The 21,169-nt window shown below is 41.6% G+C and overlaps 1 protein-coding gene across 4 annotated transcripts in view; it reads right to left on the bottom strand.

Moving 5' to 3' along the window:
• Osbpl9 (oxysterol binding protein like 9) overlaps window positions 1–21,169 on the bottom strand; it is a 142,837-nt gene that overhangs the window by 109,056 nt on the left and 12,612 nt on the right. For all 4 annotated transcript variants that reach the window (XM_029476196.2, XM_021159244.2, XM_021159245.2 and 1 more), the window contains exon 2: window positions 4,094–4,144. In XM_029476196.2, coding sequence (XP_029332056.2) covers window positions 4,094–4,144 — 51 coding nt within the window. The remainder of the gene's footprint in view (window positions 1–4,093; window positions 4,145–21,169) is intronic.

The following is a 21,169-nucleotide window of genomic DNA, read 5'->3' as shown; positions in this document are numbered from 1 at the left end:
ACTTATATATAATAATAAATAAATCTTTGGGCTGGAGCAAGCAGGGACTGAGCAAGCGGGGTTGACCAGAGCGAGCAGAAGTCCTAAAAATTCAATTCCCAGCAACCACATGAAGGCTCACAACCATCTGTACAGCTACAGTGTACTCATATACATAAAATAAATAAAATAAGTCTTTTTTAAATACATATCAACCTGATATTTACTATTTTAGTCATTTTTAGGGTTCAGCATTGAGGACCACCATCCATCTCCAGAAATCTCCTTTCTAAACTCAAACAATTCCATACCCACCAAATAACAATTTGTTATTTCCCCATGCTCAGTCTGGAAACCATTTTACTTCCAGTTTGCAATGATATTTGTGTTTGGTGACTAGCTTATTTTACTCAGTATAAGACCCTCAAAATCCATACATGTTAGCATATGTGAAATTTTCCTTTCTTTTCTTAAGGCTCAATAGTATTTGTCTTAGTTTCTTTTCCAGTTGCTTTAATAAAACACCCTGGAACAAAAGCACCGTAGGGGATTTCAGCTCCCTTTCTTAATTTATATTTACAGTTCAGGATCCCAGTTTAGAGAACGGTGCCACCCACAGTGGGTAGGTCTTCCTATCTCAATTAACCTGATCAGAATAATCCCCAAGAGGCATGCCCAGATACCCTTCTTCCTGGTGGTTCTAGAACACATCAAGTGATGACTAAAGTAACCCATCACAGTATTCTATTGAGTTTGTGTGTGTGCTCTCGCACGCACGCACGCACACACACACACACACACATACACACACACAATTTCAGTTTTCTATGTATAGACACTTGAATTGTTTAGCTTTGGCTACTGTTACTAATATGGTGCACAATTTTTTTGGATATATAAATGATTGTGAACTGAAGCCATTATCTTAAAAATTGGGCAGTGAAAGGAAATGATGAAGCAGTTATCCTGCCTACTCGAACTATACTGTTAGGTAACAGATAATAGAGGGAAAGAAAACTCTCATAAAATTAAACATCATAAAATTAACATAACTATAGACTAGTTAGCTCCATTTTGCCAAACCAGTGAGTACTCACTAAGCATTAGCATCCACTACTATCAATAAGGAACAGGAGCTAGACATGTGTGTCCTGCTCCAAGAACACAACACCTACAGTCTTGTCAACAGGATCAAATGTGAGTCTGATTCTACCAATCAGAGCAGAAACAGAGAGAGGAAGGTGCCAAACTGGACCAGAATGCTACCAGTAAAATGCACCCTCTGCAAATTCCATAGGTCTTAGGGTAGAATGCTTCAAGGAGCAAACTGTGAACAAAAGGCAGCGAGCTTTAAAATAAGCACAACAAGACTATAAAATTACTATGTAGGCATATTGTAATCCCAGCACGTTAGAGGCAGACTGAAGGATCATTTAAGTTCAAGAATTGGAGACCAGTCTGAGAAATAAAGCAAAGCATCTAAAAAAATTCTCAATTTAAAAACTATAGAATTTAAGGACGTCACACTATAAAATTATAAAGAAATGCAAAGGGTGATTACTCACAAGACAGAAGGCATGTGACTGGGGCACACACCAAAGTTTCAAAGTGGTCTATCTCTTAGCTTGAGAGCTATGCACAGGGTTCACAATTCAACTATATTTAAAAACCAAAACCAAGAACTAAGCCATTGACTGTAATGACAAGATAGTGGCCTAACTCCAAATACAATCCTCTAACCTGCTGTCTCAACACCGCCCTGCCAAAGCCTCACCCTGGGCCTATCTTAAACCAAAAGAGCAGTTAAAACCAGACTGAGTGGGAACTGAAATCAATAACAAGCACTCAGAAAAGCAACATAACCAAGACAAAAGGAATCACAGGACAACGTTAAAATACACATGCAGAAGGCACGTGTGATTGATTGCTCATGCTATAACTCAAGCACTGGAAGCGGAGGCAGAGGATTACCACAAATTCAAGACCAGTCTGCAATAGCGAGATCTGTCTCAAAACAAGAAAGAAAACCAAATAAAAAATAAAAAACAGCCTAAGTTGCATTTTGTTTATTTTCTGTGTGACCCTGGCTGTCCTGGAACTCACTCTGTAGACCAGGCTGGCCTGGAACTCAGTGATTCACATGCCCCTGCTTCCCAGGTACTGGGATTAAAGGTGTGCAGCACCACTGCCTGGCCCCTAAGTTGCTTTTTTAAAGTCTTTATGCTGTCATAGATACAAGTTAGCCTTGTTTTCATTCTGCAAAACAGCCATCCTTATACCCACCTCAATGCAAGACTTCCCATTATGCCTGCCTAAGCTTAGAATTGTTTTCCAATTCTTGTTAGAACTAATGAGAAAAGTAACATTGTTTACCAAGTATATTCCTATCTTCAAAAAGTAAGGGTGTGCCCTACCCTCAGTTTAAAGCACCACAACAAAAAAATGATGTATTGAGTGCAGCGAGCAAACAAATGGAGTGTGGAAAGGAGAAAGGTGCCAGACGAGAAAGGAATTAATACAGTGAAGTGAGTCTGGGAGCTGTGCCCAAGCCATGCACTCCTCCTTAGCTTTCCCCAATGAACAGTGGCAGAAACTGAACATACATCTAAGCAGCACATGAGAGCCCAGGACTGCACTGTCCACCAGTGCAGCCACCAGCCACAAAGATACTGAGCACACACCCCCTTGAGATGTGCAATCAGTGCAAAGGCCGGCCTGGACTTCAAAGACTCAGAATGAAAAATGCCATGCAAATCAACACCTCCAAACACACCGCCCCCCTCTCTCCAGGGCCTCACTATAGAATCTTGGCTAGCCTGAAGCTCACAGTGGAGACCAGGCTGGCCTCAAACTAAGAGAGATCCACCTGACTCAGCCTCCCAAGTGCTGGGAGATAGTTTTAATGCTTTAACCATATTAGGATCCCTGCCCCAGCTGGCTTTAAAGAATTGCCATACACCCAATGGGAGACAGAGGCTGGACTTTTGGATTGTGCAGGCAAGGGACAGAGAGAGAGGAAGGGCTGGAGAGATGGCTCAGCGGTTAAGAATACTGACTGCTTTTCCAAAGGTCCTGAGTTCAAATTTCAGCAACTACATGGTGGCTCACAACCACCCCTAATGAGATCTGACGCCCGCTTATGGTGCGTCTTGAAGTCAGCTACAATGTACTTATGTATAATAATAAATAAATCTTAAAAAGGGGGGGGGGAGAATTGTCATGACAGGGAAGCAGAAGGATGAAACTTAAAGGCCTGCCAACATGTAAGAAAGAATCCAGGAAAGTGATCCTAGGGGCCACTTACCGTTGGATCTGGGGTAGCAGAGATAAAATATAGATTTTAAAAGATGTTGACTCAGGAATACTGAAGGGGAGTGTGTGCTAGTTACGGGGAGGTTTAGAAGTGTCCAGCCGTTGAGCTAATGAAGGCACATCGAAATTAGCTGGTGTGTGTGTGTGTGTGTGTGTGTGTATCTGTCTGTCTTTCATTCGAAACATCTAGGGGCTTGAACACCCGCTGGGGGGTGGGGGGGAGCTCAAAGTGGCATAACTATTCTCTGCTACACCCAAGTGCTATATAAAATATCTTATTAATAAGTTAACATTGACTACATGTTAAAATATTTTAGATATATTAGCTCATTCATTTCATCTGTTTATTTTTACTTTTTAAATGTGGGCTACCATCAATTTTTAAGTTATGTGTATGGTTCAGACTTTCTCCTGCTCCATACTACTATAAATAATTAAACAGTGCTGAGAAGACAGAGCAGCTGGTGTGCTTTTCTGAGTCCTTTGTATTACTGCTGTGACACCAACAGAACAGCTCACTTCATTCTAGCCTTGTCCCTTGTTTGTAAACTGAAGTTTTAAAGGAAAGCCAGGAGATGCTTTAAGTCATGGATTAAACCATAGACCAAAATAACTGAGTTCTAGTCCTGGTCCTGATGCTTCTGAGAAGTTCCTTGGAGAAACCCAAGTCCCCTCCCTGAGACTTGGTTATCTGGCCCAATAACTAAGTAAGGAAATTAAGTTAAAAATATAGACTCTGTGGCTCCATCAAAATATTTCTTTTCTGTTGAAATTGGTTTTCATAAAATGAAAAAATACTCACTCTGAGTCTAACGCATCCTCTTCGAGAGCCTCTCATCATTTTGTCCTTGGACTAAAAGAAAAAACAAAACGCTCAATAAATAAAAGGTTAAGACAAATGTTTTTAGAGTCATCTGGGTACTAAAAATTGAGTAACATTTATAGAACTGACCATTCTTTCTGCCCATCATCTGCCACAGAAGAAATCACTTCTTGCAGCTTTTAAATGAAAGTAGTTTGCCATCTATTCAAACCAACCTGAACACAGAACTTTACACACATCCTCAGTGCACAAAGCCACTGCAATGTCTATCCCTCTCCATGTCCCTTCACTACAGACCAGCATTGGGTGTAAGAATCTCTCCCCATGATGCGGACAAGAGGCAGGGACCACACTTTCCGTGCAATCCCCAGATGTCAATTCTCCTTTTCTGTTTTGCAGCCACTCATCAAAGTGCCTTAGCCATCTGGTCTGGATTCTCACCCCTGCATGCCCAGCCTCCTGTGTGTTCCTTGATTGGGGCATGTACAGCCTTTGGGACATTCCTAGGAGGGTGAGAAGTCTATCTTGGCTTATTTTATGCTCTAGTGCAGTGTCTGGTATACATTAGGTGCTCAAAAAGCATTTCCTGGTGAGACAACGTTGTCCCTTCTGTCCCCTCACTAGCCTGGGTGGAACTCAGGCTGTTACAGGAAGCATAGAGCTGACATCCAGGAAATAAATGCTCCTGGAAGTTAATTGGCCACTCTAAGTAAAATCTAGGAGAGTGATTGTAATACATATGTAATACTTGTAGAATAATAGATATTTTCCATTTCCCACCTGTATGAGAAAAAAACAATCAAAACAAGCAGACTCCACATGACTGTACAATTGTCCTGCTTGAAGCCCCAGACACCCTATAACCTCCAAATTTCTAAGCGATGGGAATTCAAGTTCAGAAGTAATTGCTGATATACTGAAGACAGTCTGCTTTTATTTTTGCAAACAGAGACAGATAATTTAGGGGGAAAATACCGGGCATGATCAAAGAGTTCCTTACTAATAGGGCAACTAATAAAAGCATTGCTAAGAGAGGCATTCTTAAGCACTTAATAACCCTTTTATGGAACTATATTTATCTTCTCTCCAAAGCAATAAAGACATGATACAAAAACATTCATTAGGTTAGAATACAACCAATGAGATTAGGATGCAAAGCTAATACACATACACACTCTCCTCTCCTCTCCTCTCCTCTCCTCTTCCCTTCCCTGCCCTCCCTTCCCCTCCTCCCCCCTCTCCTTCATCCTTGAGCCGTCTGCATTGTAAAGCAGTTTTTAAAATCACAAGACACAAGGCCAGACAGGCCAATGATGTTGCTTCCATTTGGATTATGAATTACAAAACACTAGAAGAAACAACTGGAAGCAATTACACAAATAGCTGAGGAACTGCTCAGGCAAATCAGAATATGGAGCATTCTACAAAATAACCGACGATAAAAAATAGTCTAACACAAACAATCCAGACACAAGAGCACAGAAAGCACAAAGGAGCGAGGACAGAGCAACTCTGAATTCAGAGATGCAGTGTGGGGGCCTGGGCTGCAGCAGTGAAGCTTGCTGGTTCCTGGGGAAGGCACTGGCAGCACACTCGTGACCTGAGCTCCGTCCAGCACCACCCCTCTGCGGCTCCTTCTTCAGTAAGCTGTCTCCTTGGCCTGTTACTATCTCCCCGAGCCTGTTGGATTCTTTCTTCAGGAACACAATAATCTGGGACACTCCAGGTGGTGCCCCCTGAACTCTGTTATCGAGACCAGCCCAACTGCTCTCAAGTCTAGGCCTGGATGATCCTCACGAGCTCCAGGCCAGCTTGGACCACATATGGAGACTGTTTCAAAATAAAGATAAATATGTCAAGCAAACAGGAACAGAATAATCTTGCAGTCCAAAAGCTCCCACCATTCCTGTGGCCCAGCATGACTTTCCAGCTCCCTGAACCAGCCAGTCCTTCATGCCTAAGGGCTTTGACAGACTGTTCTCTTGCCTGCAGTGCTTGCCCAAGTTCCAGGTTCCTTAACAAGCTAATCCTGCTTACCCTCAGGAAACTCTAGCTGAGGCCCTGGACTACATTATAACCATTCCTGCCAAAAAGCCATTTTTAAAAGACAATCTTTCCCTTCATAATATTGTGGGGAAATAAAACTTCCCTGGATTTCTCTGCGTTCTAATCAAAAGCTGTAGAGCATGTCATAATAATTAATTTTTTCATTTTTCTCTAATCTCAAAGAATAGCAAATATTTTCTTTCCCAGTGGAGTGTGAAAAATTATATCCTGGAATAGGAAAGTCATTTTAAGAGCATGCTAAGAACCACTCAGCTCAATGTATTAAATCTGTTGCTCAACAGGGGTTCTGAATTGCTTTACTCTCAAGTTATGTTTTCTTATAGATGAACTTCAGTATTCCACTTAAGAAGCCATCCATAGGGGCTAGAGAGATGATTTGGAGCCTAAGCACACAGGTGGCTCTTGCAGAGAGCCTGGGTTCAGTCCCCAGCACCACATGGTATCTCACAATCACTGTAACTCCACTTCCAGGGACCGAACACCCTCTTCTGGCCTCTATGGGCACTGTACACGTATCAGGTACTTCAGTGCATATACATAAAATAAAATTTTTTAAGTTTTTTTTTAATCTTCAAGAGCCAGCAAGATGATTCAGTGGGTAAAACTGCTTGCTACAAAAGCCCTACAACTTGATCTAGATCCCTTGGTGGGAGAAGAGAACGGATTCCCAAAAGTAGTCTTCAAGCCTATGCCTTGGACACATCTGCTATACAACACACACACACACACACACACCCCATTTATAGTAAATAAAATTTTTTTAATCAAGAAACATTTAAAATATTCTCCATTTAGGCTCCAAAGCTGCAGATACCATTTATATGAAAGTTATTCTTTAAATGTACAAAATCATTTCAATTCCCTATAATTTCTAGAGTTAGTTATAAGAATATATATAATACACACACACACACATCCACAGATAAAGAAGGTACTATAGACCGCACAGTTTAATAAAATGAGGTGGCTGTGGGAAAATGCTGAAATTCAGCTTTGCCAGATCCCTTCTGTTCTCAGACTTTAGTTTCCCTGTTGGTAAAATGGAGACATGACTCACTCTCAAGAGGTGGTCCCAAGTACTTACTACAGAAATCATGCAGTACCCCTGTTTATGCCCCCCTTTTTGCTCCTACCTTAAATAAACAAACACAGACTGTAGTGATGCTCTTTAAAACTAAACAGGTACAATTCTCATGAGCAACAAATTTTATCAGAGGTCAAAGTGTAATCATCCAGACAGGAGCAACACTACTCTACAGAAAGGCACGCGTGCCTCTTCCCTGCTATCAGACTCCAAGGAATTGGAATTTCTCAGGAACCCTGGTGCCAGCAGAGAGATGTAGTTATCAGAGAGATTTCACACAATGCTAACTTCTTGCAAGACAGAGCTGGAACCAAAAGCCAGAAAGGTCGGTGATGGCCAGGACCTCACCATGACTCAGCTGCTTAGTTACACATGCCTCTTGCCTCTGTTGAAACCTAAGTCTGGAGTCTGGGCCCTGAAGATGGACTTGGTTGGAACCAGTGAGTCACTGAACCTTTCCATTTGTCCCTTGTCCAGGAACGCCACACTGAGCAAACACCCTTTCTGCTTCTCACTGTTATTTGTTACTTTACTTGACCCACTGAGGGCAGGTGGACTGAGTCTCCACCTTGTCAGCTCCAGGACACAGACTTTGACCCTGATAACTCTGGAAACAAGAACAAACACTATGAATATGACACCTTGACACTTAAAACCTAAGAGCAGTTCAAAGGTCTCTCTCAAGTCTTCCTGCCTTCCTAAGGACCGGATCCACTGAACTGCGGGTGATAAGAAATCAGGTGTATCACTCAGGAAGAAGCTGAAAAATCAAACCACCTAGAGCCCATGGAACCTGGTCTCAGGCCACTCTACTCTTCAAGCTCCCCACCCCCAAAGTCACCTTAAAAGTGTTACTAGCTCCCCACTTTACTCTCCCAGTGAAGACACTAAGCCCAGCAGCTGATTCGTCTTGGAGTCTCCTTCCATGAGTGGGTCCCTGGTAGCCTCATAAACTTGCACCCACTCTCACTTCTTATTGTGAGGTTGAGTTGGTTCATTGAACTTAACCAACTTAGAGATGGCAGGAAGGGAAACTTTCCTGTACTTCTATATGCTTCCTTTCAAGCTTGCCTTGTTAACTTTGCCCAATCTACACTAACCATGCACACACACACACACCTGCCTGAAATAACACACAGACTGCTCCAGGAAAAATAAAACACCAAAAGTTTGTCATTTCCCCCTTCCTGCTCATATACTTCCTCTGTGGATCCTTCCCACCTCTTCCCTCCTCAGCTGGCAGATGTTTCGACCAACACTGTCATTATCCTGTGTTACATGTTTGTGTGCCATTTTTCCTTGTCCCATAGGAAGCCTCATTACAAGTTAACTACTATTATGCACTATGTCTTCCAGAGCCTCTTTAGGATCCCGGTCAGAGGAAAAATTAGAATTACTACATGATGTGTATTGTCCCAGCCTCTCCTCTTCAGCATCCTACCCATTCAACAAACATAATTTACATGAAATACACTTATTCATTTCCAATTCAGGCAATTCAATATTTCCAAGAAAAACATATGAAACTTTTTCTTTTCTTTTTCTGGTAACTTTCAGAGTTGTTTTGTTAAGACAGAGTAGCCCAGGCTGGTCTCAAACTATCTACTTAGCTGAGCATAGCCTTGAATTCTTCTTCCTTCTGCCTTCACCTCCCAGGAACAGGGATTGCAAGCATGCATTTCAGGTGGTCTTTCCTTTTTATTACATTTACAGTGCACTATGGCATGCAAGTGGAGGTCAGAGAACAACTTTCAGGAGTCAGTTTTCTCCTTCTACCATATGGTTGCCAGGGATTAAAATTATGTCATCAGCGGGGCGGTGGTGGCACATGCCTTTAATCCCAGTGCTCCTTTACTCCCAGCATTTGGGAGGCAGAAGCAGGTGGATTTCTGAGTTCGAGGCCAGCCTGGACCTACAAAGTGAGTTCCAGGACAGCTAGGGCTATACAGAGAAACCCTGTCTTGAAAAAAAAAAAAAAAAGAAAGAAAAAAAAAAAAAAAGAAAGCAGGGCTCAGAGGAAAACTCGTAGTTCTGAGTGCCTCCAAAAAGAAACTGGGGAGAGCATACACTAGCAGCTTAATAGCATAACTGAAAACTCTAGAACAAAAAGAAGCAAATAGACCCAAGAGGAGTAGAAAGCAGGAAATAAACTCAGGGCTGAAATCAACCAAGTGGAAACAAAAAACTATATAAAGAATCAACCAAACCAGGAGCTGGCTCTTTGAGAAAATCAACAAGGTAGATAAACCCTTAGCCAAAATAACCAGAGGGCACAGAGATAGTATCCAAATCAACAAAATCAGAAATGAAAAGGGAGACATGACAATGGAAGCTGAGGAAATCCAAAACACCTTCAGCAGAGCAGTGGTGGCACACGCCTTTAATCCCAGCACTTGGGAGGCAGAGGCAGGCAGATTTCTGAGTTCGAGGCCAGCCTGGTCTACAGAGTGAGTTCCAGGACAGCCAGGGCTATAGAGAGAAACCCTGTCTCAAAAAACAACAACAACAAAAAAAACAACAACAAAAACAAACCCATCAGATCCTACTACAAAAGCCTATACTCAACACAACTGGAAAATCTGAATGAAATGGACAATTTTCTAGACAGATAACAGTTACCAAAGTTAAATCAGGATCAGATAAACAATCTAAACAGTCTCATAAACCTCTAAAGGAATAGAAGTAATCATTAATAGTCTCCCAACCACAAAAAGCCCAGGACCAGATGGGTTTAGTGCAGAGTTCTATCAGACCTTCAAAGAAGATCTAATCCCAATACTCTTCAAACTGTTCCACAACATAGAAACAGAAGGAACACTACACGATTCATTCTATGAAGCCACAGTTACTCTGATACCTAAACCACACAAAGAAAGACCCACAAAAAAAGAGACCTACAGACCAATTTCCCTTATGAATATCAATGCAAAAATACTCAATAAAATTCTCGCAAACCGAATCCAAGAACACATCAAAACAATCATCTATCAAGATCAAGTAGGCTTCATCCCAGGGATGCAGGGATGGATCAATATGCAGAAATCTATCAATGTAATCCTCTATATAAACAAATTCAAAGGAAAAAAAACCACATGATCATTTCATTAGATGCTGAAAAAGCATTTGACAAAATCCATCACCCCTTCATGATAAAAGTCTTGGAAAGATCAGGAATCCAAGGCCTATACCTAAACATAGTAAAAGCAATATACAGCAAACCAGTAGCCAACATTAAACTAAATGGAGAGAAACTTAAATCAGGGACTAGGCAAGGCTGTCCACTCTCTTCCTACCTGTTCAATATAGTACTTGAAGTCATAGCCAGAGCAATTAAACAACAAAAGAAGGTCAAAAGGATACAAATTGGAAAGGAAGAAATCAAAATAAATTTTTTTTAAAAAATCACTATTTGCAGATGATATGATAGCATAGTTAAGTGACCCCAAAAATTCCACCAGAGAACTCCTAAACCTGATAAACAACTTCAGTAAAGTGGCTGGATATAAAATCAACTCAAACAAATCAGTGGCCTTCCTCTACTCAAAGGATAAACAGGCTGAGAAAGAAATTAGGGAAACATCTTTCACAATAGTCACAAATAATATAAAATATCTTGGTGTGACTCTAACTAAGCAAGTGAAAGATATGTATGACAAGAACTTCAAGTCTCTGAAGAAAGAAATCGAAGAAGATCTCATAAGATGGAAAGATCTCCCATGCTCATGGATTGGCAGGATTAATATAGTAAAAATGGCCACCTTGCCAAAAGTAATCTATAGATTCAATGCTATCTCCATCAAAATTTCAATTAAACTCTTCACAGAGTTAGAAAGAGCAATTTGCAAATTCATCTTTTTTAACAAAAAACAAACAAACAAACAAACAAACAAAAACCAGGATATCGAAGACTATTCTCAACAATAAAAGAACTGGGGGAATCACCATCCCTGACCTCAAGCTGTACTACAAAGCTATTGTGATAAAAACTGCATGGTATTGGTACAGTAACAGACATGTAGATCAATGGAATAGAATTGAAGACCCAGAAATTAACCCACATATCTGTATCACTTGATCTTTGACAAAGGAGCTAAAACCATCCAATGGAAAAAAGACAGCATTTTCAACAAATGGTGCTGATTCAACTGGCGGTTAGCATGTAGAAGAATGCAAATCCATCCATTCTTATCTCCTTGTACAAAGCTCAAGTCTAAGTGGATCAAAGAACTCCACATAAAACCAGAGACACCGAAACTTATAGAGGAGAAAGTGGGGAAGAGCCTCAAAGATACAGGCACAGGGGAAAGATTCCTGAACAGAACATCAATGGCTTGGGCTATAAGATCAAGAATCAACAAATGGGACCTCATAAAATTGCAAAGCTTCTGTAAGTCAAAGAACACTATCAATAAGACCAAAAGGCAACCAACAGATTGGAAAAAGACTTTTACCAACCCTACATCCGATAAATGGCTAATATCCAATATATACAAAGAACTCAAAAAGTTAAGACTCCAGAGAACCAAATAACCCTATTAAAAAAAAAATGGGGAACAGAGCTAAACAAAGAATTCTAAGAGCTAAACAAAGAATACCGAATAGCTGAAAAGCACCTAAAGAAACGTTCAACATCCTTAGTCATCAGGGAAAGGCAAATCAACAACCCTGAGATTCCACCTCACACCAGTCAGAATGGCTAAGATCTAAAACTCAGGTGACAACAGATGCTGGTGAGGATGTGAAGAAAGAGGAACACTCCTCCATTGCTGGTGGGATTGCAAGTTGGTACAACCACTCTGGAAATCAGTCTGGCAGTTCCTCAGAAAATTGGACATAGTACTACCTGATGACCTAGCTATACCACTCCTGGGCATATACCCAGAAGATGCTCCAACATGTAATAAGGACACATGTTCCACTATGTTCATAGTCAGCCTTATTTATAATAGCCAGATATCCCTCAACAGAGGAATGGATACAGAAAATGTGGGACATTTATACAATGGAGTACTAAAACAATGAATTCATGAAATTCTTAGGCAAATGGATGGAACTAGAAAATATCATCCTGAATAAGGTAACCCAATCACAAAAGAACACACATGGTATGCACTCACTGATAAGTAGATATTAGTACAGAAGTTAGGAATACCCAAGATACAATTCATAGACCACCGAAGTGTGGATACTTCGGTCCTTCTTAGAAGGGGGATCAAAATACCTATGGATGGAGATAGAGAGACAAAGTGTGGAGCAGAAACTGAAGGAAAGACCATCCAATGACTGTCCCATCTGGGGATCCATCCCATATATAGCCACCAAACCCAGACACTATTGTGGATGCCAACAAGTGCTTGGTGACAGGAACCTGATTGATATCGCTGTCTCCTGAGAGGCTCTGCCAGTGCTTGACAAATACAGCAGTGGATGCTCACAGCCATCCATTGGACTGAGCACAGGGTCCCCACTGGAGAAGTAGAGAGAAAGGTTCCCAAGGAGCTGAAGGGGTTTGCATCCCCATAGGAGGAACAACAGTGTGAACTAACCAGTACCACCCCACCCCACCCCACCCCACCCCACCCCACCCCACCCCAGAGCTCCCAGAGACTAAACCACCAACCAAAGAGTATACATGGAGGGACCCATGGCTTCAGCTGCATATGTAGCAGAGGATGGCCTGTGGGATATCAATGAGAGGAGAGGCCCTTGATTCTGTGAAGGATTAATGCCCTGGGGAATGCCAGGGATAGGAAGCGGGAGTGGGTGGGTTGGTGAGCAGAGGGAAGGGGGATGGGATAGGGGGTTTTCAGAGGGGAAATGAAGAAAGGGGATCACATTTGAAATGTAAATAAAGAAAATATCTAATAAAAAAATCAAAAGTGCCAAAGTAATTTTTCTTCATACTTTTTAATTTATGTCTTTTATGCATATAGGTGTCTTGCCTGCAAGAATGTATGTGCAAACAAGCATGCAGTGCCCAAGGAGGCAAGAAGAGGGCGTCAGAGCCCCTAGAACTGAGGTTACATACAGTTGTAAGCCACTCTGTGGGTACTGGGCCCTCTTCAAAAGCAGTTAAATGTTCTTAATTGCTGCGCCACCTCTTCAGTCCTGGAGTAGCTACGTATTTGTATGTTAACTGTCACTACTTAGCTCACCAACCTTTTTATAAGCTTTAAGAAAATCAGTTCAGGATATTTTTAGCATGCATTAGATACTCAAAAATATGAGGGGCTGGTGATGCAGCTCAGTGATAGATGGTTTGCTTGGCATGCATGCGGTCCTAGATCCTGGACCCAGTGCTGCAAAGAACTAAAGAATGGCAATTTAACTGAATCACAGAATCTGGTTTGAAGCCAGTATACCATAAGATCTATGAAAACCTGTTTAATTAATATATAAATGTGGATTTACACTGATTCACAAAGTAAATGTGTTAGGAAAAGTTTTGCATATGCATATTTAAAACTCACTGGGGAAGATGAGCGTGCCATTTAACCAATTGTACTATCCCTCCACGAAGCAAAGAATGTCTCCCAAGCCTGTTACGTAAAAACACTTAAAAATTTTTATTTGTGCTCCACCTGGGGATCCATCCCATATACAACCATCAAACCCAGACACTATTGTAGAGGCCAACAAGAGCTTGCTGACAGGAACCTGATTGATATAGCTGTCGCCTGGGAAGCTCTGCCAGTGTCTGACAAATAGAAGTGGATGCTCACAGCAATCCATTGGATGAAGCACAGGGTCCCCAATGAAGGAGCTAGATAAAGTACCCAAGGAGCTGAAGGAGTTTGCAGCCCCACAGGAGGGACAACAATATGAACTAACCAGTACCCCCAGAGCTCCCTGGGACTAAACCACCAACCAAAGAAAACACATGGTGGGATTCATGGATCTAGCTGTATATGTAGCAGAGGATGGCATAGTCAGTCATCAATGAGAGGAGAGGCCCTTGATCCTGTGAAGGATTTATGCCCCAGTATAGGGGAATGCCAGGGCCAGGAAGCGGGGGTGGGTGGGTTGGTGAGCAGGGGGAGGGGGAGGGGATAGGGGGGTTTTCAGAGGGGAAACCAGGAAAGGGGATAACATTTGAAATGTAAATAAAGAAAATATCTAATAAAAAATAAACATAAAAAACTTTTATTTGAATGTTAATTTTTACTTTGCTTAAAATACATTTATCTTAACTAAGAGTCTCACCTCACTTGCTACAAACCTCTCACAGCTACAACTGACTTCAGATCTGAGGTCTATTGATCTGTGTCCATGCAGGGCATTTCTATTATCTTGCCTGATAATGTATTATGTGTGCTTTGTCACTTTTTCTAAAAAGTCAAGGTGTATGATTTATTCTTATATCTTTCCCCCTAATCTGGCACCCAACCAACCTTCTGCATAGAATAAACAAGCTATTAGTAAATGATAGTGTGCATCGTGTAGAAACAGAAAGTCAACAACAAAAGTCAAAATGCTTCAGCACCAATTCTCCTGTCGACTCATTCCCCCATACAGGTGTGTGCCTAGCCAGTGCTGCAACCTGGACCATCGATCCTAGTGCAAGGCAGCCATGTTCCAGCGTGCTAACTAAGACAGAGGCCACGAATACAGAAACACTTGCTTTTGGAAGTGGAATAGATTCTCTATGCTTTGATTAGGATACAGTGATGAGGTCATAAATAAATGTGAAAACTCATTTAACTATACTTACAATTATTTTTCTTTTTACTTGATACAATTAGCATTATAGAAAGCAGGTCAAAACTAAAACCAGAAAGCCAAGGAAGAAGTTTTATGTGGATTGGGTTCTGGTGATGGGTGGGTCTCTAATACTACCTCCTCCTGTCAATGTCCTCCTTAACATGAAACTCGCCTTGGCCTGAGGCATCCCACATCTCCTACTTTCAGAATCCGAACTCGCTGGTGCAGCACTCAGAAGACCAAAGTTATGGCTCCACTCGACACAGTGCCTTCATAATGGATCAATGTACATTTCACGGGTATTACCAAATGACACACATCAACGTGGCATTTCATTAGTGTTACCCATGTGTGCCGGGCATGTCATCACCATTACCACGTGTGCTGGGCACACAGTGCTGATGCTTTATTTACTGCCATGTTTAAGTTGTCACAATAAGCATGAGACAGTCTCCTTTTACTTATTTAATTTACCTTTAGGGGTGTTTGTTTGTTTGTTTTTGGTTTTTCGAGACAGGGTTACTTTGTAGACCAGGCTGGCCTCAAACTCAGAAATCCGCCTGCCTCTGCCTCCCGAGTGCTGGGATTAAAGGTGTGTGCCACCACTGCCCAGTACCTTTAGTTTTTTGAGGCACAGTTTCACTCTAGTCTAACTCAAGCTGTCCTGGAATTCACAGCAATTCTCTTCCCTTGCTCAAAAGACAACTTTTGGATGTTTTTGGTTTTGTTTTTTTTTTGTTTTTTTTTTTTGACAAAAGACAACTTTTTTGGTAAACAATTTTTTATTGAATCTTTGGGAATTTCACATCATACAAGTCCCACACATCTCCCAGTCCTTCCATATCCACCCTCCAACCTTGTAACCCCCACCTGAAAGTAAATTTTTTAAAATGAAGTTAGAAAAGAAAAAGAAACAACAAAACCCATCTCATTGACTGACCCCTTTGGGCAATGACCCGTTCCTCTATCTACCAAGCCGTCTGTGCATGTCCTGTTTGGCTCCTTCATCTTTCCCGAATCTCCATCACATGATCATTCATTGTTGTGGCAGTGGAATTTGCAGTGTATGGTGCTGTATACTCTTCCATCCAAAAAGCTTCAAGTGTTCACTGCAATGAATCGTTGAGCTGGTTCAAGCCCTCTGACTTCTGCTACAACAACAACGTTAGACCCTCATGGAAGACTATCCGATATCCGGCTCTTGCTCTGAGTCCCAGGGATCCCGCGGCTATGTATCTGCAGGACCAGACCATCCCTGCATGTGCTCCAGCAGCTCATGGATGGGGAAGATGTAGGTGATAGATGGGTTGCCCGTCAGCTTTTCCATGTCCATACCAACCAGAGCTGGCTTTCCCGCTCGCCAGGTAAAGAGAGGGGCCAGCTCTGCATACCCCTCAGAGATCAACATGGTTTCAGGCTGTAGGACAGGCCACAGATATCCTCGTAACCCTCAGGGGTAGAACAGGCTACGGACATCAACATGGACTCCAAATGCAGCAGGACTTCAGCCCCAGACATCACCATGGCCTCTGGTAGCTGCACAGGCCTCTCACAATAGGCTGTTCCTCACCCCCTTCATGTCTCAGGTTCTGCCTGTCCTTAGAGCCCACAAGGCACTCAGCCTCTCCTTCTCTCCCATTACTCCACCACGCACTTGCCTGCTTCTGGCAGTGACTGCCCAGCCCCCAAAAGACTAATTTTAAGAGTTAGTTCTCTCCTTCTACCATGGGTTCAGGGGATTGAATTCAGGTGTCAGACTAGCATAGCACGAGTTTTTTTACCTGTTGTGCCATTACACCAGCCCTAACTGCAACTGAGAAATCAAAGGGAAATATTTAAAGGAACTTGACCAAAGACATTCACAGACAGGAAGTGAGAGAAACAGAATGAAGACCCCAGGTACATCTACACCAGTCGTAGGATGCCTGCTTAATCTACATCTTCCTTAAAGTGCCTTGGGTCAGAGACTGAATGAGTCACTTGCCTGTCCTCAGCTGAGTGGATGTCACCCCGTGGCGCTGTCACTCAGAGGACAGAGCTCTGCTTTCCTTCCCAGGTGTCTGGCACGCAAACTCCTAACCACTAGACATTTTTTGGATCTTTCAAATTCACAAATGCACAAAGGTAATATACATACATCATATAAATTACAGTAAAATCCAGACTTGCAATACAGTCTGGGGTAACCAGGCACTCAAATCTCACAAGCACATTACTATTTCTGCAGTACAGCATATAAATATTTATAAGTGTAATGAAGATTATAAATAGCTACACATTAATTCAAGACTGGCTTTGCTTTCAAACAAAAAAAATGTCATAAATTTAGAGAAAGGGCTTTTAGAATTCAAAGCTTTGGGGATTTCAAAGTTAGGGGTAAAGGCTGATGCTCTGGAATCTTATCTAGGAATTTGCTGCACTGTAAGTGACAGGCTTTCACTGCTTTTGGTTTAGAGCTCGTTGTATTGATTTGGGTTTTGGTTATTAGTGCTGAGAATCAAATCTAGGGCAACAGGAACCCTAGGCAAGTACTGACCGCTGAGAGCCAGCCTCAGCCTTTACTGCTGGGCCATCCCTATGCCTCAGCCTCCAGAGCGCTAGGATGACAAGGGTGTGTGTGACTCCACAATAGGCTCTTTCACTCTTCGTTTTAAAAAGACAATCTTGGGAGAATTTCAGGCTAACAGCTCAGGGAAGAGAACCACAGATTCAATTAGGGACAGCCAAGATGACTTAGGATTTTGCATTCTTTATGAAGTTAAATATTAAATACTAAAGAGGAGCACACACTTTGCAAATTATTTATAGCACATCAGTAATGTGCACTAGACCTCAATGCAGACTTGTTTTGTTTCCCAAATACCGCCCCAAAACACTAAATATTGATTCATGTTTTTTTAAAGAGAGTTGACTGAGGAAAATAATGGGGAAGTGTTAAACTCCAAGTGCTTTATGCTTCAATATTAATATTTCCCCCACTAAACTGTGAAATTATAATCTATTATTTATCATTCAATTTCATATCTTTATCAAAAAATGCGTGAGGAACTTTTCCCTGACTTAGAAAGACTAATGTGGGCACAAAGTAAAACGAGAACGAGAAGAAAACCCTCTAACATTTTAAAGAATAAGCCATGATCTGCTTGGGAGAGTGCACTGTGGCTCAATGGGGAGAGAGAATGTGGCTTGGTGTGAAGTGTGGGGTGTGGGCCGTGGCCTGGTGGGGAGAAGAGAGAGAGAGGAGCTGTGGCCTGGTGGGGAGAAGAGAGAGAGCTGTGGCCTGGTGGGGAGAAGAGAGAAAGCTGTGGTTTGGTGGGGAGAGAGAGGGAGAGAGAGCCGCTGTGGCCTGGTAGGGAGAGGCATTCTGCAAAACGGTGCCCTAAGTTGGCTTCCCAGAGCGAGCCCACAAGGCAGAAGGGAAGAACTGAATACCACAAGTTGTTCTCTGATCCCAACATGTGTGTAGTAAACACTGCACACACGTACATGCAAGAGCATAGACATACACTTGTAAATAAAAAGATAGTCCCCAAAATCGTTAAAATACACATGTATGAAAATATGTGTAACACACAAATACAAACCTAGTTAACAAGGACACCAGCTGGAACGGTGAAGCTTCAGTGCTTTGTCTAATCCCAGAAATCATTCTGCAGAGCCCAATTTAGAAAGGAGCTGTGCTCCAGAACTCCTTGTTTGTAACTGGGATTTAGGATTCAAGGGGGGAGGGGTGATGTATGCAAAGAAACTGTTAAATTTGATTCTCAAGTTAGGTAGAGAAAGCATTTGAAACCTAGGATGTAAATATGAAAACAAAGGTAAATCTTAAAAACTCAACACTTCAGGCTGGAGAGATGGCGCAGTGGTTAAGAGCACTGACTGCTCTTCCAGGGGTCCTGAGTTCAATTCCCAGCAACCACACCATCTGTAATGGGGATCCGATGCCCTCTTCTGGTGTGTCTGAAGACAGCGACAGTGTACTCATATACATGAAATAAATAAATAAATCTTAAAAACAAAAAACTCAACACTTCTCAGAAAAGGTTTCCTTAAATAATTTCTATCACAAACGCTGGAGCTTAAGGTGTGGTTACAGGAGAGTACGGAAGTGTTTGAGAGTCCAGAGCCATGCAGGGGTCACTTCTCACTTCTCCTTCCAGCATGTGGCTCCCAAGAAACCAAACTCTGGGTCATTAGTCTTGGCAACAAGCACCTTAACTCACTGAACCATCGTCCTGGCCAGGAAGGAAGGAAGGAAGGAAGGAAGGAAGGAAGGAAGGAAGAAAAAAAAAAGAAAAGAAAGAAAGAAACCCTGACTTTAAAATTGGCATGACTATGAATCAATGCTTTTCGAAAGATATTCAACTGGTCAATTAACACATGAAAGATAGAACAGCCATAAGAAAAACACAAGCAGAAAAGAAAGTACTTCATATCCAATGGGCTAGCTATGATCAAAATGTAGGTAACAAATGTTCTTGAAATTGGATCCCTTATACAGCTAGTGAGAGTCATTTAAAAAACAGTCTGGCAGTTCCACAAAAGGTTAAACAAAGAATAACCACATGACTGGGCAGTTCCAATCCTAAATCAATCTATACCCAAGAAATGAAAATGGATACTTAGAGCAAAACTTGCAAACAAAAGCTCATGGTGGCATTAGTCATAATAGTACAAACAACTCCATCTCTATCAACTAACTCTGTTGAATGAAATAAAATGTGGAATATATACACAATTATATACTATATAATATACACTATACTGTATATTATATAGTATATCGTATTATATATTATACTCAGGGATATCTTCCAGACACAACCAGTGTGAACACATATGAACTCACAGACACTATGTCACCATTCGTAAGACCCTCACAAGTTCAAACCAGACAAAATCCCAGCATGGAGAAGGTGACTTGAACACCAAGTCCCGTCCCTAACAGAGAAGCTATTTGCAATTGACAGCTGCTGGGAGAGGGGAAAATGGCTTTCTTCACTGACAGGACAGTGGGTCTATCAACCGCACTCTAGGTCAGACTCCATAGGCAGGTGTAAAATCTACTCCATGGTTTTTTATGTGCTTTTGGGATTTTTTGAGGTTTGTTTTGTTTTTGTTTTGTCACATTAGTTTCAATTGTTTGGTCATTGGTTGGTTTTGATGCTCATGGTGTGTGTGTGTGTGTGTGTGTGTGTGTGAGAGAGAGAGAGAGAGAGAGAGAGAGAGAGAGAGAGAGAAAGAAACATGAAGTTGGGTGGGAGAGAGAGAGAAACATGAAGTTGGGTGGGTAGGGAGGAGAACCTGGAAGGATTTGCAGGAACGAAAAGAATATGATCAAAAAATATATTGTGTGCAAAAGCTTTTAAGGAATAAGAAAAAAAAAAAAAAGAGGAAAAGAGATCCAAGCTTTAACACCTTCTAGTAAATATGTAAATACTCAGGAAACAAAGTATCCATATAGACTAAACTTGAACAGGAAAGGTGCCTGCAGGTGAGCGCTGGCCAAAAACAAATGACAGCTAAAAGAAACAGAGTCTAAAGAGTCTAAAGAGTCTAAAGAGTGAAAAAAAGTTTACAAAAACTTGTGGTGATCCGTCACAGTTTGTTGATGTTACTAAAAACCTGAGAATTGCATTAATTTAAATGCAATTTAATCTGTCCAAGGCTGCACATAAATCATATAAAACTACTGAGGTATTGGGAGCAGAAACCCTGAAGCCCTGTGTTCCAGGCCAGCACGGAGGAAAACAATTTGTGGGGAGACAAAAAAAAAAAAAAAAACAGGCAAACTAAAATCTACATAAAACTGTTAAAAGCTGGAGATGGCTCAGGAGTGAAGAATACTGGTTGCTCCTCCAAAGGATCCAGGTTTGAATCCCAGCACCCACATGAAGGCTCACAACCTCTGGAACTCCAGCTCTAGGAGAGCTGAAGCCTCTGTCCCACCAGCACCCACACTCCTGTGCACACACTCACAAGCAGACATACACGCAACTGCATAGAGCTAAAATATAACAAGAAAGTGAATCTTTAAAAAAATAAGTTTTTTTTTAAAGCTGTTACAACTAAGATGCTTCTTATACTACTTAATAAGATCTTTAACGGACAACGGAAGCTCAGAGAGCTAGGATGTAAAGATAATGAGAAAGGAAATAAAGGAAATAAAGCAGAGGCTCAAACCCATAGAGTGAAGGCCTTGA

Source organism: Mus caroli, unplaced genomic scaffold (genome assembly GCF_978045245.1).
Source record: "Mus caroli unplaced genomic scaffold, Mus_caroli_1 scaffold_6, whole genome shotgun sequence".
In the NCBI taxonomy this organism is placed as follows: Eukaryota; Metazoa; Chordata; class Mammalia; order Rodentia; family Muridae; genus Mus; species Mus caroli.
Note: the sequence above shows the minus strand (reverse complement) of the source record. Positions and strands in the feature narration are given on the sequence as shown.